Here is a 20958-nt window from a genome sequence, read left to right as displayed (position 1 = left end):
AAGTGAGAAGGCCGCCGGAGCGTCTCCAACAGAACCAGAACCGTCTGCAGTAAATCTTCTGGGTTCCACAGAAACCCAGACAAAACCGATCAGAACCAGTCTTGGTCCCGATCTGGGAACGGCAGACACTTTTTCCTCCACTAGGAATAATCCTGACAGAAGCTCCGATAGGCTCAGTGACCGACCAATCAGAGGCTGAGGAGGCCACACATCCTGCCAGCGCTGCATGTTTCCATGGAAACCAGATGCATCATCAACCTCTGATCCCTCAAAGATGGCGTCAGGTTCAGCAGATCAGCAGCTTGGATCCCGGCTGTAACCCTTAGTGGGAGTTCTTCTCCAAACGAAGGCAGGAAATCCTGGAGGTGGAACGGCTCCGGACCGGAGACGGCTTCCTATTGGCTACTGAGCTGCATGTGCGTCGCGTGTCTCAAGTCTGTTTCTGATTGGTTAATGGCCACCAGGTGGCGACTCCTTCCCTCTGGAAGCTGCAGCCGATTAGTGAAACGCTAAAGTCACATACAACTAATTATTCCATGAATGGAAAATTCGCAAACGGCGGCCAGTCGGTGGAACTCAGACGGCTTGAGGGTCGATATGGACCATCTGGTAGAACCGGTCCGGAAGCGGATCCGAGCCGCCGGTTCTGATGCGGCCTCACCTTGCGGCGGTCTGGGCGCTCGGTGGAGAGACGTGGTGGCGACGTTGAAGTCGTCGGAGCTCAACGTGTCGGAGCAGTTAAAGGCCGGGCTGCTGCCCACGATCAGGGAGTTCTGGGAGGAAACAAAAGATGGAGAACAAACTCCGACCGCAGCCGTCGGCCAATCAGGAAGCAGCTCACCTGAACGTGCACAGACTTATCTGCATAGGCATGAGACAGAGAGGGCGGGGCAAAAACCAGGGGCATGATGCCCATCCCGTTGTCCACCAGCGTCACGTTGGAAACCACCACATCCATGATGACCTGAGGAAGAGATCGGCTCGTGATGCTGCTTCCTGGGATTTCAGCCTCACTTTTACTTTCTATTTTCATACTTTTAGATCAGATCCTGAAAAACAACCACAACAAAACGGCTTCCAAGTAGAAACTGAAGAACTGATATATTTGTTTAACTGAACACACCCAGTGTGAGGATTTAACGTCTGGCAGCAGGAAGAGCAGGAACTCCTAAACATCACGAGAAACTAACGAGAGAGACGGAAAACTTCCTGCATCCGGATCCGCAGTCTGTTTTCCCAACCTGGAAGTAGATGGCGAAGTCAAAGGCCTTCCAGACGAAGAATCCCTGGATGAAGCTGCAGCCAGCCAGGCCGTCCTTGTTGAGGTAGACTCCATACGGACCGCCGTGGGCCTCATTCTGGACCCAGGCCTCGTTCGGGTTCTGGAAGCCTATGGGAGCAGAGGAGTTGATCCGAACGCCGCCCTGCTCCGGGAGGAAACGCTCCGCTCCGACATTCCTTACCTGGGCAAGGCTCGCCATCGATCCGATATGCCACCCTCTCATATCCCGCCACGATGTTGTTCTGCAGCACCACACCAGAGCCCGGGCTCACCTGGACCACAGGAAACACATTGGGAATGTTGGGAAGCTTTCTGAAAGTCCCAGCAGCTGATGGTTTGTTTGACAGGAAGAACCTCGATGGCAGCGTTCCACTGGAAGTTGAAGGGTTCCTCTCTGTCCTGATACGATCCGGGCCACAGAGACATCATCACCAGGTTCCTCCTCAGCACGATCCGATCGCCCCAAACGCGGATTCCTGCACACACGGATTGCCGTCAACCTTCCGAAAGACTGGGAAGCGTTTCCCTCCGCTGTTACCCTGGATTACCTTCGCCCACCGTGTGATGGACAACGTTATCGTCGATGCTCAGACCCGCCGTCCCGAAGACGCCGATGGCCGGAGAGAAACCGTCATGGAAGGCACAGCCCTGGATATACGAGTCGTTCCCCGAAACCTTCACATAAAAATACATTTTCATCTCCTGAACAGCAGGAAATAAAGAAAGACCAACTCTGAACGTCTGGAGAACTACTGATCAGGATCGTTTCAAAGTTCACAGGAACAAGCGGGAGGTTTCAGAGGCTCATCGTGGATCAGAGGAATAAGGACGGTCATTTTATCTGCTGCTGAGGTTTCCTTTCTACTGGAGTGTTGCCGTACCTCTCCCAGGTTGAGGAAAGCCACAGAGTACCGCGGGTCGAAGTAGTCGGTCCAGCCTTCCTGGCCGGAGCGGAAGAACTCCACATTCCTGATCTGGGCTTTACCTTTGGGACGAGCAAGAGAGGACAGACTGAGGGCAGCGTTCACCAGAAACACCATCAAATGTCTCCATGTTTCTCTATCTCGTCCTGACGGACCAGTTCCGACACCTTCTACTTCCTCAGAAAGTTAAATCAGTCAGCTCTACACAGTGGGAAGCATTTTCTGGGTTCCTGAAAGTACTCTGCATGTTCTGGGAAACTAAGTCCAAAGATATTACATGGTGATCTCTGGAAAGTCTGAAAAAGAACCAGAAAAGATTCTGAAACCTGAATTAAAGTTTCAGAAAGTATTGGAAGAAAATCGAAACGTTTCAGAAAGTGCAGTGAACCAGCCATCTGTGGTTTAGATGGTGGTTCTTCTCCATGTTAGTCCGTTCTGTCTCCTTTAAGTCTGCCTGATCTTTCTCATGAGTTCTCAGGATGCTAGCAGGTCATTCTCAGGATGCTAGCAGGTCATTCTCAGGATGCTAGCAGGTCATTCTCAGGATGTTAGCAGGTCATTCTCAGGATGTTAGCAGGTCATTCTCAGGATGCTAGCAGGTCATTCTCAGGATGCTAGCAGGTCATTCTCAGGATGCTAGCAGGTCATTCTCAGGATGTTAGCAGGTCATTCTCAGGATGCTAGCAGGTCGTTGTCAGGATGCTAGCAGGTTGTTGTCAGTATGCTAGCAGGTCATTCTCAGGATGTTAGCAGGTCATTCTCAGGATGCTAGCAGGTCATTCTCAGGATGCTAGCAGGTCGTTGTCAGGATGCTAGCAGATTGTTGTCACGATGCTAGCAGGTCATTCTCAGGATGTTAGCAGGTCATTCTCAGGATGCTAGCAGGTCATTCTCAGGATGCTAGCAGGTCATTCTCAGGATGCTAGCAGGTCGTTGTCAGTATGCTAGCAGGTCATTCTCAGGATGCTAGCAGGTCATTCTCAGGATGGTAGCAGGTCGTTCTCAGGATGCTAGCAGGCCGTTCTCAGGATACTAGCAGGTCATTCTCAGGATGCTAGCAGGTCATTCTCAGGATGGTAGCAGGTTGTTGTCAGGATGCTAGCAGGTTGTTGTCAGGATGCTAGCAGGTTGTTGTCAGTATGCTAGCAGGTCATTCTCAGGATGCTAGCAGGCCGTTCTCAGGATGCTAGCAGGTTGTTGTCAGGATGCTAGCAGGTTGTTGTCAGTATGCTAGCAGGTCATTTTCAGGATGCTAGCAGGTCATTCTCAGGATGCTAGCAGGCCGTTCTCAGGATGCTAGCAGGTTGTTGTCAGGATGCTAGCAGGTTGTTGTCAGTATGCTAGCAGGTCATTCTCATGATCCTAGCAGGCCGTTCTCAGGATGCTAGCAGGTTGTTGTCAGGATGCTAGCAGGTTGTTGTCAGTATGCTAGCAGGTTGTTGTCAGTATGCTGGCAGGTCATTCTCAGGATGTTAGCAGGTCATTCTCAGGATGCTAGCAGGTCATTCTCAGGATGCTAGCAGGTCGTTGTCAGGATGCTAGCAGGTCGTTGTCAGGATGCTAGCAGGTTGTTGTCAGTATGCTAGCAGGCCGTTCTCAGGATACTAGCAGGTCATTCTCAGGATGCTAGCAGGTTGTTGTCAGTATGCTAGCAGGTCATTTTCAGGATGCTAGCAGGCCGTTCTCAGGATACTAGCAGGTCATTCTCAGGATGCTAGCAGGCCGTTCTCAGGATACTAGCAGGTCATTTTCAGGATGCTAGCAGGCCATTCTCAGGATACTAGCAGGTCATTCTCAGGATGCTAGCAGGTCGTTCTCAGGATACTAGCAGGTCATTCTCAGGATGCTAGCAGGTTGTTGTCAGTATGCTAGCAGGTCATTTCAGGATGCTAGCAGGCCGTTCTCAGGATACTAGCAGGTCATTCTCAGGATGCTAGCAGGCCGTTCTCAGGATACTAGCAGGCCATTCTCAGGATACTAGCAGGTCATTCTCAGGATGCTAGCAGGTCGTTCTCAGGATGCTAGCAGTTTGTTGTCAGGATGCTAGCAGGCCGTTGTCAGGATGCTAGCAGGTTGTTGTCAGGATGCTAGCAGGTTGTTGTCAGTATGCTAGCAGGCCGTTCTCAGGATACTAGCGGGTCATTCTCAGGATGCTAGCAGGTCGTTCTCAGGATGCTGGCAGGCCGTTGTCAGGATGCTAGCAGGTTGTTGTCTGGATGCTAGCAGGCCGTTGTCAGGATGCTAGCACGTTGTTGTCAGTATGCTAGCAGGTTGTTGTCAGTATGCTAGCAGGTCATTCTCAGGATGCTAGCAGGCCGTTCTCAGGATGCTAGGCCGTTGTCAGGATGCTAGCAGGCCGTTCTCAGGATGCTAGCAGGTTGTTGTCTGGATGCTAGCAGGCCGTTGTCAGGATGCTAACAGGCCGTTGTCAGGACGCTAGCAGGCCGTTCTCAGGATGCTAGCAGGCCGTTGTCAGGACGCTAGCAGGCCGTTCTCAGGATGCTAGCAGGTCGTTGTCAGGATGCTAGCAGGTCATTCTCAGGATGCTAGCAGGTCGTTGTCAGGATGCTAGCAGGTCATTCTCAGGATGCTAGCAGGCCGTTGTCAGGATGCTAGCAGGCCGTTGTCAGGATGCTAGCAGGCCGTTGTCAGGATGCTAGCAGGCCGTTGTCAGGATGCTAACAGGCCATTGTCAGGACGCTAGCAGTCCGTTCTCAGGATGCTAGCAGGTCGTTGTCAGGATGCTAGCAGGTCGTTGTCAGGATACTAGCAGGTCGTTCTCAGGAACTTTCTTGAACCCTTATCAGGACATACAAGAAGCTACAAGCTAAAGAAGCTGCGTACCTCGATAGCTGACTCCGCCGCTGGAGAAAGTTCCTACCAGCAGCCGAGCACCAAAGGACTCCTCCATCATGGCCGGATACTCCTCGCCGATGATCCGGATGTTCCGGCTCAGGAGGCCAACATCCGCCGCCAGAGTGTAGGAGTAGGACGACCCGGGTACAGAGTGGGTTCCACCTACCAGAACCGAAACCCATCAGAACCTGGCAGGAACCAGCAAATGATCCGATCAGGGGAAAAGGTTCTGAAAGTAACTGACCCAAGTGAGTGTGGTCCAACGGTCGGTTCAGGGTCAGGACGAGGCCGTCGGCTGAAACGGCCGCGATCCGACGTTTCTCCGTCTCCGAGGCTCTGTAGCTGGAGGTGGAGACGACAACCTGGTCTCCAACCTGAACGGCAACCAGAGATGCAGTCAGGACCCGGACCGGAACCAGGACCGGAACCAGGACTGGAACCTGGACCGGAACCTGGACCGGAACCAGGACCGGAACCTGGACCGGAACCCGGACCGGAACCAGGACCGGAACCTGGACCGGAACCTGGACCGGAACCAGGACCGGAAGCTGGACCGGAACCTGGACCGGAACCAGGACCGGAACCTGGACCGGAACCTGGACCGGAACCTGGACCGGAACCTGGACCGGAACCTGGACCGGAACCAGGACCGGAACCTGGACCGGAACCAGGACCGGAACCAGGACCGGAACCTGGACCGGAACCTGGACCGGAACCAGGACCGGAACCAGGACCGGAACCTGGACCGGAACCAGGACCGGAACCAGGACCGGAACCAGGACCCGGACCGGAACCTGGACCGGAACCAGGACCGGAACCAGGACTGGAACCTGGACCGGAACCAGGACCGGAACCTGGACTGGAACCTGGACCGGAACCAGGACCGGAACCTGGACTGGAACCAGGACCGGGACACCACATAGAACCTCCTTAGAAATGGAAAGAGGCTTTCGGGTCGTGTGGTCCTACAGACTGGCTCTGGTTGCTCCACTGCAGCCATGAAGGAGCTCAGACCCAGAAGCTTCTGGACGTCCAACCGGGTCAGAACCTTCAGCACTGCAAGCTGATTCCTCAAGGCTAAACTGGGATTATTTAAATCTGGCTCAGGAGAATTCCAGGTTCCTGTGACCCGGTTGGACTGAATGAGGTCCAAGCAGAACCTGGTTCACATATTCAGGCGAACAGAACCGGCAGTCTGACCTTCCAGTCGACGGGCCGCAGCAGAACCAGCGAGTTGGACCCGGCGGCGGCGGCGGCGGCCAGCTTGGTGTGGTAAACGCCTGGAGGCCGACCGTACAGGTCCAAAGTACCGAACACACCTGCAGAACCACAGGGGAGACAGTCTGACACGAACGGCCGGTTCTGACCCGCTCTGACCCGCTGTACATCCCAAACAGGCAGAACATTGTGAGCCAGAACCAGAACCAGACCAGTTTGGGCTCCAGTCAAAATGTTCAGTTTAGCAAACCGTTTAGTTAGCACAGTTAGCTCTTGAAGTCAACTAGTTCTCCAGTTCATTTAGTTAGTAAATATTTAGTTAGTAAATATTTAGTTAGTAAATATTTAGTTAGTAAATATTTAGTTAGACTTAGAGACTTAGACTTGACTTTATTGATCCCTTGGGAAGACTCCCTCAGGAAATTATAGTTACCAGCAGCTCACAGGCAAAAATGTGGCACACAGTAAGCATACACAAAAGAATACAAATTAAATACAAAACAAAGAATATAAATACAACACAAAAGGAAATTAAAGCAATTTGGTGGATAGATTGACCAGTAAATATTTAGTTAGTAAATATTTAGTTAGTAAATATTTAGTTAGTAAATATTTAGTTAGTAAATATTTAGTTAGTAAATATTTAGCTCATAGCTCTGAGCTAAATATTTAGTTTTTATGTCCAAACTAAGTATTTAGTTTGTTGATCAAATAAATATTTTGAAACTTTTCTTACGATGAAAAAATGTGTTGGAAAAATTCATCTTTATTTTTTTTCTCTCACAAAATAAACAACCCAAATTCTGGCTGTTTATCTCCAACCAGAACAGAACCTGCAGGTCCAGACCCGGTTGTAGGTGCAGAGCTCCGGCCCGGTTTCTCACCCAGGACCTTGGATCCCTGGTTGGTTCCGCCGGGCAGCAGCCAGTCGGGCGAGTCGTGGTTCCCTCGGAGCCGGACCTCCAGCCGACCCTGGAACGGCTCCCGGTCCGACCCGGCCAGCAGCCGGCCGCCCTGCGGAGAAACAGCCGTCAATTCCCTGACCCGACCGGACCGGCCCGGACCCGACCGGACCGGTCTGGACTGGACCGGACTGGACCCGACCCGACCGGACTGGACCGGACTGGCCTGGCCCGGACCGGCCTGGCCCGGACCGGACCGGCCTGGACCGGACCGGCCCCTGGCGCTGTAGACACACGGCCCAGGAACAGCCTCAGGTTCTGATCGGGTCTGGCTGCTGGGCCGGTCCGGTCCCGGTTTGAATCCGGAGCAGACTGGTTGCCATGCCAACCTGAATGGAGACGTAGACGGCGTCGATCGCCAGGGTTCTGTTCGGGGAGTCCAGAACCTCCAGAACCCCGGAGACGGTGAGCCTGCCGAGGGACGGCGTGTCCCGGTCCAGAACGACCCACTTCCCTGTGGAGAGAACCAGGTTCTGATTGGACCAGAAACCAAATAAAATTCACAGATAATCAATCAGATCATGAAGATCAATAAGATTCAATCATGGCGACGGAAAAAAGTTACATTTTATTAACTCATGAAATATTGAGAGTTTTTCTGGCTGCTGGTTGTAAAGAAACGCAGTAAAATTCATTTGGGTCATAAGGGGTCCGGTTGGGTCAGGTCGGGTCGGGTCCGGTTGGTTCGGTCGGGTCGGGTCGGTCAGGTCGGGTTGGGTCAGGTCGGGTTGGGTCAGGCCAGTACCTGAAGGGATGACCACATCAGCGCCATCTGCTGGCACAGTGAAGTTGTTCTCCGCAGAACTTTTCCAGAATGAAGCATCAGACCACAGACTGCAGAAATACACAGACACGCTGTGTTAAAAAGGCTGACGGCAGAACCGGCCTGGCCCGGTTCTGGTCTGAGGTCCAGTTGGACCTACAGGAAGTCGTTGGGTCGGCGGCCGGGGACGGGAGCCGGAGTGGGCGGGGCCGGAGCCACGCACTGATGGAAGAAGCAGCGACGGACGGCCAGGTTCGTTGCAACGTCTGTCATGGAGCGATCTACGCTGCTGCGGCGCCGACGCCCGCTCGTCTTCCCAGAAACTGCAGAAACAGAATGTCTCCCGTTTCAGCCTGAAACATCAGGCGCTGAGGTCGTCCTTTCACTAAACTTTACGACAGAAACTGCTGACTTTACGAAGGGCTAGTCAAATCCAGTCAACTGGGTGGAAATGAAGATGTTAGACTGAGACAGGCACCTTACTGGGTAGCATTAGCTATGGCTAATGGTTAGCATTAGCTAACATGAACATTATCTTCAGCTAATGATAAACATTAGCTTTGGCTAACAGTTGGCGTTAGCTTTGGCTAATTTTTGAATGTGTTTAAAGGCTTAGTGATTGTTAGCTGCAGCTAAAGATGGCTACCAATTTCAGCCAAGCATGTTTTGATACACATCCATGACAACCATCCTGACATCTTGAAAAATGTAACTTTTACCAGTAAATATGATTTCTATATGTTCATTATTTATGATTTGGCATCAAAAGAATTAATCTGTGACAAATGTTCACAAATTTATCATTTTAAATTTAAAATTTCCTTCATGCTGGACACCTTTACTATTGGCCGCCATTTTATATTTTTCTTTTCAAAGAATCAATGCTACAGGGGAAAGTTTGAATTATCTGCAGCACTGAGAGGTCAGAGGTCATCAAACGTGTCTGACTGAGGTAGAAGAGGTGGTTGGTGGTCTTGTTGAAGAACCAGTCTCCGTTGTCGTTGCTGCTGAAGCTCAGCGGCGTGGAGGAGCCGTTCCTGTGGTCCAGGATGTGGAAGCTGTCGGGAGTCTGGGTGAAGTTGTGTCTGATGATGACGAACTGATCCGACTGTGGCAGAGGAGACGGAGCCGTCAGGCGGCGGCGGCGGGGCCTCGCCTCCTCTGGCTGGGTTTTGCCAGGTTTTACCTTGAAGCCGTAGAACTTGGCGTCGTAGGTGATGTTGGTGATGTGGTCGGCGTTGTGGAAGTGCCAGTTGTACGTCTGTCCGGACGGCAGCAGCGCCATCCAGCCGAACTTATGGGTCATCCTCTTCTTCAGGAAAGGAACCACGCTGCTGCCTGAGTTCAACACAACAGCTGTTACTGCAGGTCCCACTCGTCACCAGCAGATGGCAATACAATGTTTATATGAAGTCAACATCATGTTGTGTTATTTTAAATGGCTATCAAGCTACTTTGTAATAGTTCTTGGATATGCTGTTTAAAAAGCGCATCGAGGGACAAGTGGTGCACTTTAGCTCATGCTGTAAGCACCATGACAAGCGTGCAGCTGCTGCTGGATGCAGTTTGGCTCTGCTGTCCAGTGAACCTCATGAACAAATCAAATGAAAAGCAGCAGGGGCTCCGGCGGGACGCTGAGGCCTCAGTACCATGCGAGTTGGTCAGGATGACATCTTTGGCCTGCAGAGAGGTCGGAGTGGGGTTGTTGAACGCCAGGCGATGGAAGTTGACGGTGTGGTCACAGACGGCTGCGGGGAAACCCACGCTCCACTCGGTGCTGTGGGAACAGTGGGCCGGGTCCAGCAGGCTGCTCATCGGCACCACCTTATGGTCTACGTTTCCTGCAATCATGGAGTTCACAACATCAGATGGGTAATTCCTGGTATTCCATTCAGACCTTCTCATGACCTTCGTTAGTGGATTTAATCTGCCAGGTTTCTCAGGATCTTTTAAGGCTTTTCTCCGAGCTTTAGCTGAGAACTCCAAACATCTAAACACAGCGACCAGACCAGACGGTCCCTGAAACCGGGAGAGGGGCAAAGGAAGGCCAGATTGCCTCCAGCAGATGAACAGCATTTCCTCAAAGCTGCTCCACTAAAGCTGCTCTGGGCAAAGCTTGGCGGACTGCAGCCCAACAAACCAAAAACCCAAACATCTTGCTTCTTTTCCACCAACACCATTTTCCATCACACCTTCAGTAGAAAGACATTATTCTATAAAAGACCTCCAACCATTGATGAAGACCACTTCAACAGATTACAGGAAGGTGTGGTTGCCTTGCTGACGACCCTGAACAGCTGCTGGTTGGACCACAGGTTCAGTGGCTGGTACCTGTGAGGGAGCCGTCTGTGTCCACCAGCTGGACTTCATGCTCCCACCTGAATCCGGCCTTGTTGGGGGAGTTTCTGTACTGAATCCCGGCGAACCTGACGGCCCAGCCGCCGCAGCGATCTGTACAAGTCCCATCGATGGAGGTCACTCCGATGGCCGTGCAGTTGCTGCGGTTAAAGTTGACAAACTGGGTATTGAAGACGCTCATGCCGTCATCAAACGGCGTGATGACGCCCCGGTGCGTGCAGTAATCACTGCCGAGGCCGAGTTCATCCACGTGGGCTACGATGGTGCTGTTGGAGACCGTGGCGCCGCCGTCCTCCCCAAAGCCACTCACAGCCCACGGGAAGATGCGCTTGGCCTCAATGCCGGCCTTCTCGTTGTTGACCATGATGAAGTTGTTGAACTGCACGGCGCCGACGTTCACCCACTCGGCGCCTTTCTCGCAGTTCCAGGTGGTCAGGGAGTGGAAGACAGCGGGTTCTGGGGTGGTGGAGGTGCAGTGTCCGTCTTTCATGGGGAAGAATTCTTGAAAGATCCAGAGACCAAACCATCCCTGGGAGTGCACCGTGTTGTTGGAGAACTCGCCGAGGGGAACCCTCTTCTGGCAGATGCTTGGGTCGTACGACGGGCCGTCGGGGTTATTGTGCATGCGGTACCAGAAACCGAAGTGGGTCCCTCCTGCTGCGGCGTTGTGCCGGATGATGTTGTTGGGATTGGTGACCCAGTAGGCAGCAGGGGTGACGTCATCGTTCAGGAGGCTGGTGCTCTGTTTGACGAACACGGCCAGGTTGTACTGCAGAATGTTCTCCGTCTCGATGCCGTCCTCGATGAAGAAGGCTCCGCCCATTATGTCGTAGATGACGTTGTGCTCCACCAGCAGCCGATGGGTGTTGTGGATGGTCACAGCCCTGTTGAAGGTCTGGTGGATAGCGCAGCCCCGGACGTACGATTTGAAGTTGATGTCGCCCATCAGATGCCAGTGGATGGGGTATCGACCGAGCCTGAAGGCCTGACCGGCGTGGAAGATCTGCCAGATCCAGAGAAGATGATGCTCACCAAGACCAATATGGATTTATACGGTAGGTTAGGAAACCAGGAGGCTCAAGAGACATTTCACCTCAACATACTCCAGTCTGCCCAGAGCGAGGTTCTCTCCTGGCCTTGGAGCATGGAACATGATGCAACCACCAAACTGATCGCTGCCGATTTCCTCTCCAAACCTGCCCTGGAAACACGTCTGCGTGGCAAATTCACCTGCAGCCCCGGAAAAGATGAGATTCAGCCCAGAAAACCCAACAAGATGCCAACCGCACATTCAGGACGGCAGTTCCAGGTCTACAGCTGACATCTCAAACTCATGCTGTCTGCACAGAAACATTGAGGCTGTTTCCAACCGGGCCCGATCGGAACCAAAACAGCAACATGTTGCATTTTCAACTGCGGTTCTCTTTCTGACTGCACCGCGTTAAACCAACCAAACCAGTTGAAGAACTTGTTCACACTCCAGTTTGTTTGCCCAGAAAGTCCAGTGTGGTTGGTTGGACTCAGTTTAGTGGGACAGAGAACCGCAGCTGGAAATGGAAGCCATGTTGCTGTTTTGGCCCCGATGGGACTGGGTTTACCGGACCATCAGGTCCTTTGATCCAGGCCAACCTGTGTTGAAGCCGTCGGGACACGCTTCCACCTTGTCGCTCCAGTCGAGGTTCTGGGAACCTCGGACCACGATGTTCCTAGTGAGGAGGCCCACCTCGGCCCGGGCCTCAAACACAGCGCCGTCGGGCAGCGTGGCGGACACGCCCAGATGGGAGAAGGTCAGCGGCTCGGTCAGGGTCAGAGTTCTTCCGCCGGCTGACACGGCGGCGATGGTTCTCACCTCGTTCTCTCTCTGGCTGTGCCTGGAAGCAGAAACTGAGATTTCAACCGGCTGCCGAAACCTCAAGACATCAGAACCTCTGAGGCCTCAGAACACAAGAACAAACGGAAACCGGTTCATTGAGGTTCTGCTCCCACCACAGCACTTCTTCCTGCTTCAAGCCTTTGACTAGGCCATTGTAGCACCTTGTTCTGTTGGTGACCCAGTTTGGACAGTCGAGACAGCAGATAAGCTGATAACGTGGGTTTATTCCACAAAGTACTCTAGAGCCAGAGGACATTGTCCCAGCGCTCTCGTCCTCCATCAGGTGCTGCTCTGTTGATGTCAGACTGGCGGCCATCTTGTTTCCAGAGAGTAGAGGCTGTATCTGCCGGGTCGTTCTCAGCTCACTTGCATCTTTTCGTCTGGGATTCATCCTTCTTAATGTTCTGATTTATTATTATTTTCAATTTTCATATTTTTATACTATTTTTTAGTATTGCTAACTGTTAGAAATAAAAACGTTACCATGAGAATAAGATTCTTCTCTGGAGGCTGACAGATCTCAGATGGTTTGGAGGTGACCTTTGACCCTGGTTCAGAAACGTTGCCTGAGGGGCGGAGCTCTTACCGGTGGCCGGTGGAGGCGATGACTACCTCCTCTCCGGGCTTCCAGGTCACGGCCTCCATCAGCGTCAGCGTGGCGGAGCCGTTGGCGGCGGTCTGGGCGAGGCGTGTCCAGGTGACGGGAACGGGAATACCTGGACAAACAGGTCGTCAACAATGTCTCATTGGAAAAGAAGGATGAGTTGTGATGGTGCTGGAGGTTAGAAAACTCAGACGACTGGGAGTAACTGGAGCTGGGCGAATTAATGTGGGGGATTTCTAACAGTTTCCCTTCAGAGCAGCAGATTCTGCAGACCTGCAGCTAAACGCTGAAGCAGCAGGAAGTGAGAAACTGCAAAAAATCTGCGACATATGAGAAAGAATCAAACTTTGTTCTGAATCTACATTGATTTTATTTTCCATTAAAGAGAAAATCCATATGAATAATATGAATAACGACAATATGCTGCAAGATATTAAAACTAGACGCAACATGGGCGACTCTGGCTGTGTGCTAGAGTAGGAGTCTTGCGATCGGACGGTTGTAGGTTCAATTCCAGCTTCCTCCTGCCACATGTCAATGTGCCTCTGAGCAAAGCACTTAGCCTCAAATTGCCTAGCGATCTGCGTATCGGTGTGTAAATGTTCGTTTGTGAGTGTGACTCTAGTGTAAAGTGCTTTGAGTGGCCAAAATGACTGGAAACGCTCTAGAAGTTTGGAGAAACTGTTAAACTGCGCCCCTGCTGTTCAGAGTAATAATGGCACTGAAAGATGTGATTTTATTATTTTATTGTAACATTTTCATAAATCCTGCTGGGCATTCATACCATGGAGGTCTAAGACGCCCTCTCTGACGGCCAGCGTCTTGGATCCATAAACAGGAAGTTCAGGAGAGCGCAGGTGGCCATGGAGTGTGATAATGGCCTTGTGCTGGAAGGGCGCCCCCTGCTGGCCAATCCGAAGCCGCCCTCCGTCTGTGATGAGGATGTTCTCCGCCTGCAGCTCCAGGTCGGCCTCGTCAAACATCAGCGTTCCTCCTGAGGAGAGCAGCAGGTTCAGCCCAGAGCAGGTCTCTGCTTTCATCGGAGGAACGCAAACTCTGCCCACCCTGGATGAGGAGCATCTTCAGCACCGGCGTGCTGGTGTCCAGCAGCACCGTCTGACCTTTAGCGATGACCACCAACGAGCCGCGCTCAGGGGGGGGCAGGCCCCCCCAGGTGAACCGGGACGACCAAACGTCCACATACAGGAAGTTGACCGCGTCCTGCAGAGACGCAGAGAAGACAAGGTTCCTCCTGCAGAACGAATCCTGGTGCTGTGTGTGTGTGTGTGTGTGTGTGTGTGTGTGTGTGTGTGTCTGTCTGTCTGTCTGTGTGTGTGTGTGTGTGTGTGTGCGGTTACCATCTTGGCGACGCCGCGGTCTCCGATGCTGACCCTGACCTGTGTCTCCTGAGAGCGCTGCTGGGCGCTCGTCACGCAGACGATGTGAGTCATGTTGGAGGATCGAACGTCGCACGGCGAGCCGCCGATCGTCACGTTGACGCCGTCCAACCTGGAGCTGAGAAACGACGGGCGGGGCAAACGTTGGACAGGACATGTCCTCTATGTTTCAAAGAGCTGCTGAGGGAAACTCTTCTCACCTGAAGCCCGAGCCGCTGATGGTGAGCCGCGTGCCGCCGGCCGTCCCTCCTCGCCGCGGAGACACCTGGGTGACGACGGGCGTCAGGGCGTCCCTGTAGGTGAAGCCCTGAGAGACGTTGACGGCGTCCAGCAGGTTGAGGACGGAAACACGGCAGGCGACCGCCGAGTCGGAGCCTGAGGACAGACTGAAGTCAGGGCCAGACACGGTCTGTCCAGGGGCCGCAGACGGCCCCCGCTCCGCGCTTTGGACAGCCTGAACCGGGCTCCTCGTTACTGCGGCAGAGCCACCTTTATGGCCGTGAGGGTTGGTATGGTAACAGTGGGAGCTGACCGTCGTTGGGCGGAGACAGGCAGAAGAGGCGGGAGGACGAGGACGCTCCTCTGAGGACGGGACAGTCCCGGTCACAGATCAGAACTCTGGAGCCGATCGGATCGAACCCGGAACCGAAGACGGAGAGCAGAGCGCCGCCGCCGAAGCTCCCTGCAGCGCCGAGAGAAAGGTCAGAGTTCAACAAACTGCTTTAATCAAAACCCATTTGAAGGAAACTGCGAGCAGAGCCGACCTCTTCGGACTTCCTGTTTAAACTCGTTTGTCTTTGATTTCTGATCAGAACTGCTTCTCATTCTTCTAATTGTCTTTTTCGCTCCATTTTCACATTTTGTCACATCCATCAGCTAACATGTCCTGCTCTGCCGTCAGTCTCCGCTCCAGTTCCGTCCTCACCTTCGTTGGGCCGCACGCCGCTGAGCGTCAGCTCGTAAGTGAACTCCACTGCCGACTGGGCGCGACCTTTGACCCCATGATGCAGGACGACCGGATAGGTGCCGCCCGGGTTGCTTCCCGTCGTGCAGCGGAGCTGAGAGTCGGAGACGGCCGACACGTTGCAGGAAACGCCGTTGATGGTGACGGAGACGAGCTCGGAGTCAGAACCGAAGCCCGATCCGCCGAGCGTGATGACGGCGCCGCTCGGCCCTGCAGGAAGCAAGAACAGCTCAGAGGCTGAAGTTGGTGTTTGGTTTGGACCAGAACTTTCAAGTGTTCATTTCTAATCACACAGATTTAATGCCTTAAATCTTGAACACAGTTAAACAAATGAAGTTTTCCAACATGGAAACGCCCCGAGCAGGAACCTTTGTGTTTCTGCTACGCTGCACATCTGAGCCACATCCCTAGCAGCAGCAGCTGTTTTTGAATTGAAAATATGAATTTTATGAATGCATATTTCGATTAATTGCAATTGTTTGATATTTTTGCGGCTGGTTTTGGATCGTTGCTAGTGTGCGGGTACCGGTGTGGGGGCTGATGGCGCTGAGGACCGGGGTCTGGGCTGCAGAGTAGTTGAAGCTGAGCGGAGGGAAGGTGACGGCGAACACCTGGACGCTGACGGCGGCCGGACCCTCGGGGTGAGCGGGGCTGAGGCAGAGCAGCGTGTCTGGAGTCTGGTCCTGGATGCTGCAGGGTTTCCCGCCCACCGTCACGCTGGTGTTCCCCGGAGCAAAGCCGTTCCCGGTGAGGACGAGCGGCGTCCCCCCGGCGAGGCTTCCGGCGCCGGGCCGCAGCGCGGCCAGCGGGCGGCTGCTGAGGGTCGGCTGGCCGGACGCCAGGCCTCTGCTCCTCACCAGCAGCCGGACCGGGTGGTCTCCTGCCGGCAGCGCGCCGACCCGCACCGTCGCGTTCCCGTCGCTCACTGCCGCCGGCCGCAGAGGCGTGGAGCCCACCAGGACCGACACGTCGTCCACGATGCTGCCAAAGCCGGAGCCGGAGACCAGGACGTCGGTCGGGCCGCTGATGCTGCTGGGCGAGACGCCGCTGATGCTGGGGGTGACGGCGGAGGAGAACCGGAAGGAGCAGAGGGAGGAGCAGGAGCTCTGGATCTGGCCCAGGTGGAACACCACGTCCCCGGAGCGCTGCGGCGACGGCGCCGTGTCGCACAGGATGTGGGTGTAGTTCAGCGCCACGAAGGTGCAGGACACGCCCGCCACCGTCACGCCGCCTTTTGAGAACCCTGAGCCACCGATCTGGAGCCGGGTGTAGCCGGTGGTGCTGCCAACAGGGGGCGCCACCGAATCGACCACCGGCAGGACCACGAAGCGACGCTTCAGCTCATCAGAGATGGCGACGATGGCGGCGCCCATGTTGTTGACTCTGACGGAGACGGGCAGAGCGACGCCGACGGGAAGCTCTGAGCCGGAGCCGAGCCGGCAGCTGATTCCGGACCAGGAGCTGTTGGTCACATGACACGGCTCACTGCCAACCGTCACCTGCAAGACCACAGGATGCACGATTAATCATCAAAGAATCGATTATTCCATTGATTTCTAAAACAATCGAGAGCCGCAGCCCTGATTAGACTCAAGCTTCCCGGCGCGGGAGAGGCTCCTCCCCCGTGACCCCACGACCCCGCTGACCTCGTTAGCGCAGGTGACGTCACTGAAGCCTTGTCCCTGGATGTGGATCAGCTGGTGGTAGGAGCCCTGGTTGGGGGAGATGGAGCGGACGGTGGGGGTGGAGCAGGCGGAGAAGCTGAAGGAAGGACCGTCTGAAGTCTGATTGGCTGGTAGGCAGCGTGTGGACGCCACGCAGTCTGCTGCTGATCTGGAGACTCTGGGTGAACCTGCAGCCACACCTTCATCATCAGCCTCCTCATCTTCCTCTGGGCCTTCTTCATGTCTGAAACATTTACCTTCTGGCAGATATCTGGCCAGAACGCCTCCCACTCTGACGGAGACGTCGGCGATCTCGTCCTCCCGACTCAGGACCTTCACGACGCCCTGCATCAGGATGGAGGCGCTGACGTAGCCGCTGCTGTAGTAGTACGTTCCGGGGACGGTGAAACGGTAGCTGAAGATCCCTGAGCAGGAAGTATGGAGAGGATCCGGGTCACATCGGCAGACAGATGGCATGCAGAGCAGTGAGAAAGAAAACTCTAAATGAAGGAAAGTCTGGACCACAGGAAGGAGAAGCGGAGCAGTGAGGACTCATCAGAATCTGTTCTGCGTTTTCATGTTTCCACCTTCAGCAGTTCGGGCCTCGCCGCTGTTCAGAGCTCCTCCTTCATACTGGGAGCCGCTGGGACTGGAAACGCTGAAGACTCGGAACCCGACGCTCTGGAAGGCCGGCGCCTCCCACCGCCACCTCACTGTGTCGCCAACAAACACTCGCAGCGAAGACGGGCTCCAAGCGTATCCGGGTCCATAAACTGCAACACAGACAAACACGTTGGTCCCACCTGGACCTGAGGAGCTCCAGGTCCAGAAGGCTTTCGTTCCAGGGAACGTACTGAGGTGGGAGCCCTGGTTGGTGACGACGTGCGTCTTCTCCTCTGACTGAACGGTGCAGAGCAGCTGGTTCTCCGAGGCGGACGCCACCTCACAGGCTCTGCTTCCTGTCGCACAGCGAGCGCCGGACGGGTCATCAGCAATCTCGCCATCGCTGCTGCAGCAGGCGGGAAACAGACTGACACTCACCAACAGAAACCTGGACGTTAGCCGTGTTGTTGCCGAAACCGGAACCAGAAACCGTCAGCATGGTTCCTCCCATCAAAGAGCCGGTCGGTGGGGAAACGCTGTAAACTTCCAGGATGTATTCGATGCTGGTGTTGACGCTGGAGAGGAGGAACCGTCTGAGTCAGGATTAAAACACACATTTGGCTGCATTTCTGGAGAACCTTTAGCATCAGCTGCTAACGCAGCTGCTAATGCTCCAGAGAGCGATGCACAGTACCAGGATGATTCACTGCTGATGTCCAGGACACAAGAACTGAGAAATATTCCCAAACTACATAGATTATTTTTAGTTAAGAAATTTGGAATCAAGAAATCCCCATCTCCATCATCTCTCATCTCCTCTCCTTATATGCTTCAAGAATCGAAGAACTTCTTGCCATTAATGGGCCTTACAGTCGTAACACTAATTGTGTCAGTTAATGAATTAAAACCAATAAATTTATAGTTAATTTAGCTTTTTTTACATTTACTGAATATTTAAATATTATTTTCAGAGTTGATGATCAACCCAAACTTCTCCAAAGTCAAATACAGTGAACCTCGTCATTCCTCTCTAGTCCCACTAAGAACTACTTCCTATAAGTAAATGTTTAAGTTACATATTAATTAAACATAAACTGGATCCAATAATTTTCCTTTGAGCTGATGTTTCCGGTCAAATAATATTTTTAGAAAGACTGGTTTTACTTGGAGACAGGCCGCTGGTACTGCAGGTTCTGCTTGGATCGGAACCGGTGTGTGTACCTGGCCCGGGGGAACCCTCTGTTCCCCACCTGCACCTCCACCCGGTAGACAGCAGGGGGCAGCACAGGCAGGTGGCAGCTTATTTCCGTCTCGCTCCACTGGGTGATGGCACACTCTTTCGCTCCAACAAACACAGCGCTGTCGTTGCTCCCGCCTCCAAGATTTGAACCCCGGATAGTGAGAAGCTGATCTCCTGAACAGCAGAAGAAGAAACCGATCAGACTGGCTTCTGATGCTTATTGCTTTATTAAGGCGTCATGTTAGCATTAGGGCGTCATGTTAGCATTAAGGCGTCATGTTAGCATTAGGGCGTCATGTTAGCATTAAGGTGTCATGTTAGCATTAAGGTGTCATGTTAGCATTAAGGTGTCATGTTAGCATTAAGGCGTCATGTTAGCATTAGGGCGTCATGTTAGCATTAAGGTGTCATGTTAGCATTAAGGTGTCATGTTAGCATTAAGGTGTCATGTTAGCATTAAGGCGTCATGTTAGCATTAAGGTGTCATGTTAGCATTAAGGCGTCATGTTAGCATTAGGGCGTCATGTTAGCATTAAGGTGTCATGTTAGCATTAAGGTGTCATGTTAGCATTAAGGCGTCATGTTAGCATTAAGGTGTCATGTTAGCATTAAGGTGTCATGTTAGCATTAAGGCGTCATGTTAGCATTAAGGTGTCATGTTAGCATTAAGGTGTCATGTTAGCATTAAGGCGTCATGTTAGCATTAAGGTGTCATGTTAGCATTAAGGTGTCATGTTAGCATTAAGGTGTCATGTTAGCATTAAGGTGTCATGTTAGCATTAAGGTGTCATGTTAGCATTAAGGTGTCATGTTAGCATTAAGGTGTCATGTTAGCATTAAGGTGTCATGTTAGCATTAAGGTGTCATGTTAGCATTAAGGCGTCATGTTAGCATTAGGGCGTCATGTTAGCATTAAGGTGTCATGTTAGCATTAAGGTGTCATGTTAGCATTAAGGCGTCATGTTAGCATTAAGGTGTCATGTTAGCATTAAGGTGTCATGTTAGCATTAAGGCGTCATGTTAGCATTAAGGTGTCATGTTAGCATTAAGGTGTCATGTTAGCATTAAGGCGTCATGTTAGCATTAAGGTGTCATGTTAGCATTAAGGTGTCATGTTAGCATTAAGGTGTCATGTTAGCATTAAGGTGTCATGTTAGCATTAAGGTGTCATGTTAGCATTAAGGTGTCATGTTAGCATTAAGGTGTCATGTTAGCATTAAGGTGTCATGTTAGCATTAAGGTGTCATGTTAGCATTAAGGTGTCATGTTAGCATTAAGGTGTCATGTTAGCATTAAGGCGTCATGTTAGCATTAGGGCGTCATGTTAGCATTAAGGTGTCATGTTAGCATTAAGGCGTCATGTTAGCATTAGGGCGTCATGTTAGCATTAAGGTGTCATGTTAGCATTAAGGTGTCATGTTAGCATTAAGGTGTCATGTTAGCATTAAGGTGTCATGTTAGCATTAAGGTGTCATGTTAGCATTAAGGTGTCATGTTAGCATTAAGGTGTCATGTTAGCATTAAGGTGTCATGTTAGCATTAAGGTGTCATGTTAGCATTAAGGTGTCATGTTGCTGCTGGCTGGCAGCTGCTGTTATTACAGGATTACAGTTTGTCTCATGGGATCATCTCAACAAAAGGCAGAAACTTGCAGGTCAACATTGCAGCTGCAGGACAAAAGAAAAATGGAAACAAAATGTTCCCAGGTGGCTCAAAGTGACAGGCAGAGACACAAAACATTCACGAAGTGAGGGAAAATCCTTTAATGACGGTGGGTGAAGCTGCAGCTTTCTTCTCACTCACACATAAAGCCAGCTTTGTTTTCATGTCAGACAAAGATACGGTGGCCTGTTGGCCTGCAGCAGCAGCAGCAGCTGCTGCAGCAGCTCCAGCAGCAGTTCCAGCTCCAGCAGCAGCAGCAGCAGCTGCAGCAGCTCCAGCAGCAGTTCCAGCTCCAGCAGCAGCAGCAGCTCCAGCAGCAGCAGCAGCTCCAGCTCCAGCAGCAGCACGATGCTGTAAAGCCTTCCTCCTCCTCACCAGAGAGCAGGACTCACCTGTCACAACGGCGGTCTGAGGACTCAGGCTCCAGATTTGAGCTGTGAGGTCGTCATCGTAGGTGAAGGTGGCGTTCGCGGTCTGGGTCATGTTTCCCACCGTTACCATGACAGCCCGTGACCCCGCAGGTCCCTAGAAGACAAAGCTGCAGCTGGTCTAACTTTACAAGGACCAAACAGTCAGCCTTGACTTGCGA

The 20958-nt window shown here is 52.6% G+C and overlaps 1 protein-coding gene across 1 annotated transcript in view; it reads right to left on the bottom strand.

Annotated features, from left to right (window-relative positions):
* Window positions 1-20958, bottom strand: part of pkhd1l1.1 (PKHD1 like 1, tandem duplicate 1) — a 44015-nt gene that overhangs the window by 6329 nt on the left and 16728 nt on the right. The window contains 35 exon segments of the mRNA XM_055055099.1: window positions 662-773; window positions 842-964; window positions 1242-1390; window positions 1464-1554; window positions 1637-1758; window positions 1831-1957; window positions 2164-2267; window positions 5050-5223; window positions 5306-5435; window positions 6262-6380; window positions 7164-7293; window positions 7571-7695; window positions 7987-8075; window positions 8165-8327; window positions 8953-9112; window positions 9191-9342; window positions 9654-9845; window positions 10336-11365; window positions 11456-11592; window positions 11992-12233; window positions 12822-12951; window positions 13624-13833; window positions 13904-14060; window positions 14198-14354; window positions 14437-14611; window positions 14769-14918; window positions 15162-15410; window positions 15727-16699; window positions 16847-17052; window positions 17122-17289; window positions 17452-17637; window positions 17719-17823; window positions 17906-18042; window positions 18689-18881; window positions 20762-20894. Of these exon segments, the coding sequence (XP_054911074.1) occupies window positions 662-773; window positions 842-964; window positions 1242-1390; window positions 1464-1554; window positions 1637-1758; window positions 1831-1957; window positions 2164-2267; window positions 5050-5223; window positions 5306-5435; window positions 6262-6380; window positions 7164-7293; window positions 7571-7695; window positions 7987-8075; window positions 8165-8327; window positions 8953-9112; window positions 9191-9342; window positions 9654-9845; window positions 10336-11365; window positions 11456-11592; window positions 11992-12233; window positions 12822-12951; window positions 13624-13833; window positions 13904-14060; window positions 14198-14354; window positions 14437-14611; window positions 14769-14918; window positions 15162-15410; window positions 15727-16699; window positions 16847-17052; window positions 17122-17289; window positions 17452-17637; window positions 17719-17823; window positions 17906-18042; window positions 18689-18881; window positions 20762-20894 (7000 nt within the window).

The sequence above is a fragment of the Poeciliopsis prolifica genome, unplaced genomic scaffold (assembly GCF_027474105.1).
Source record: "Poeciliopsis prolifica strain line A6 unplaced genomic scaffold, Auburn_PproV2 SCAFFOLD041, whole genome shotgun sequence".
Taxonomy (NCBI): Eukaryota; Metazoa; Chordata; class Actinopteri; order Cyprinodontiformes; family Poeciliidae; genus Poeciliopsis; species Poeciliopsis prolifica.
Note: the sequence above shows the minus strand (reverse complement) of the source record. Positions and strands in the feature narration are given on the sequence as shown.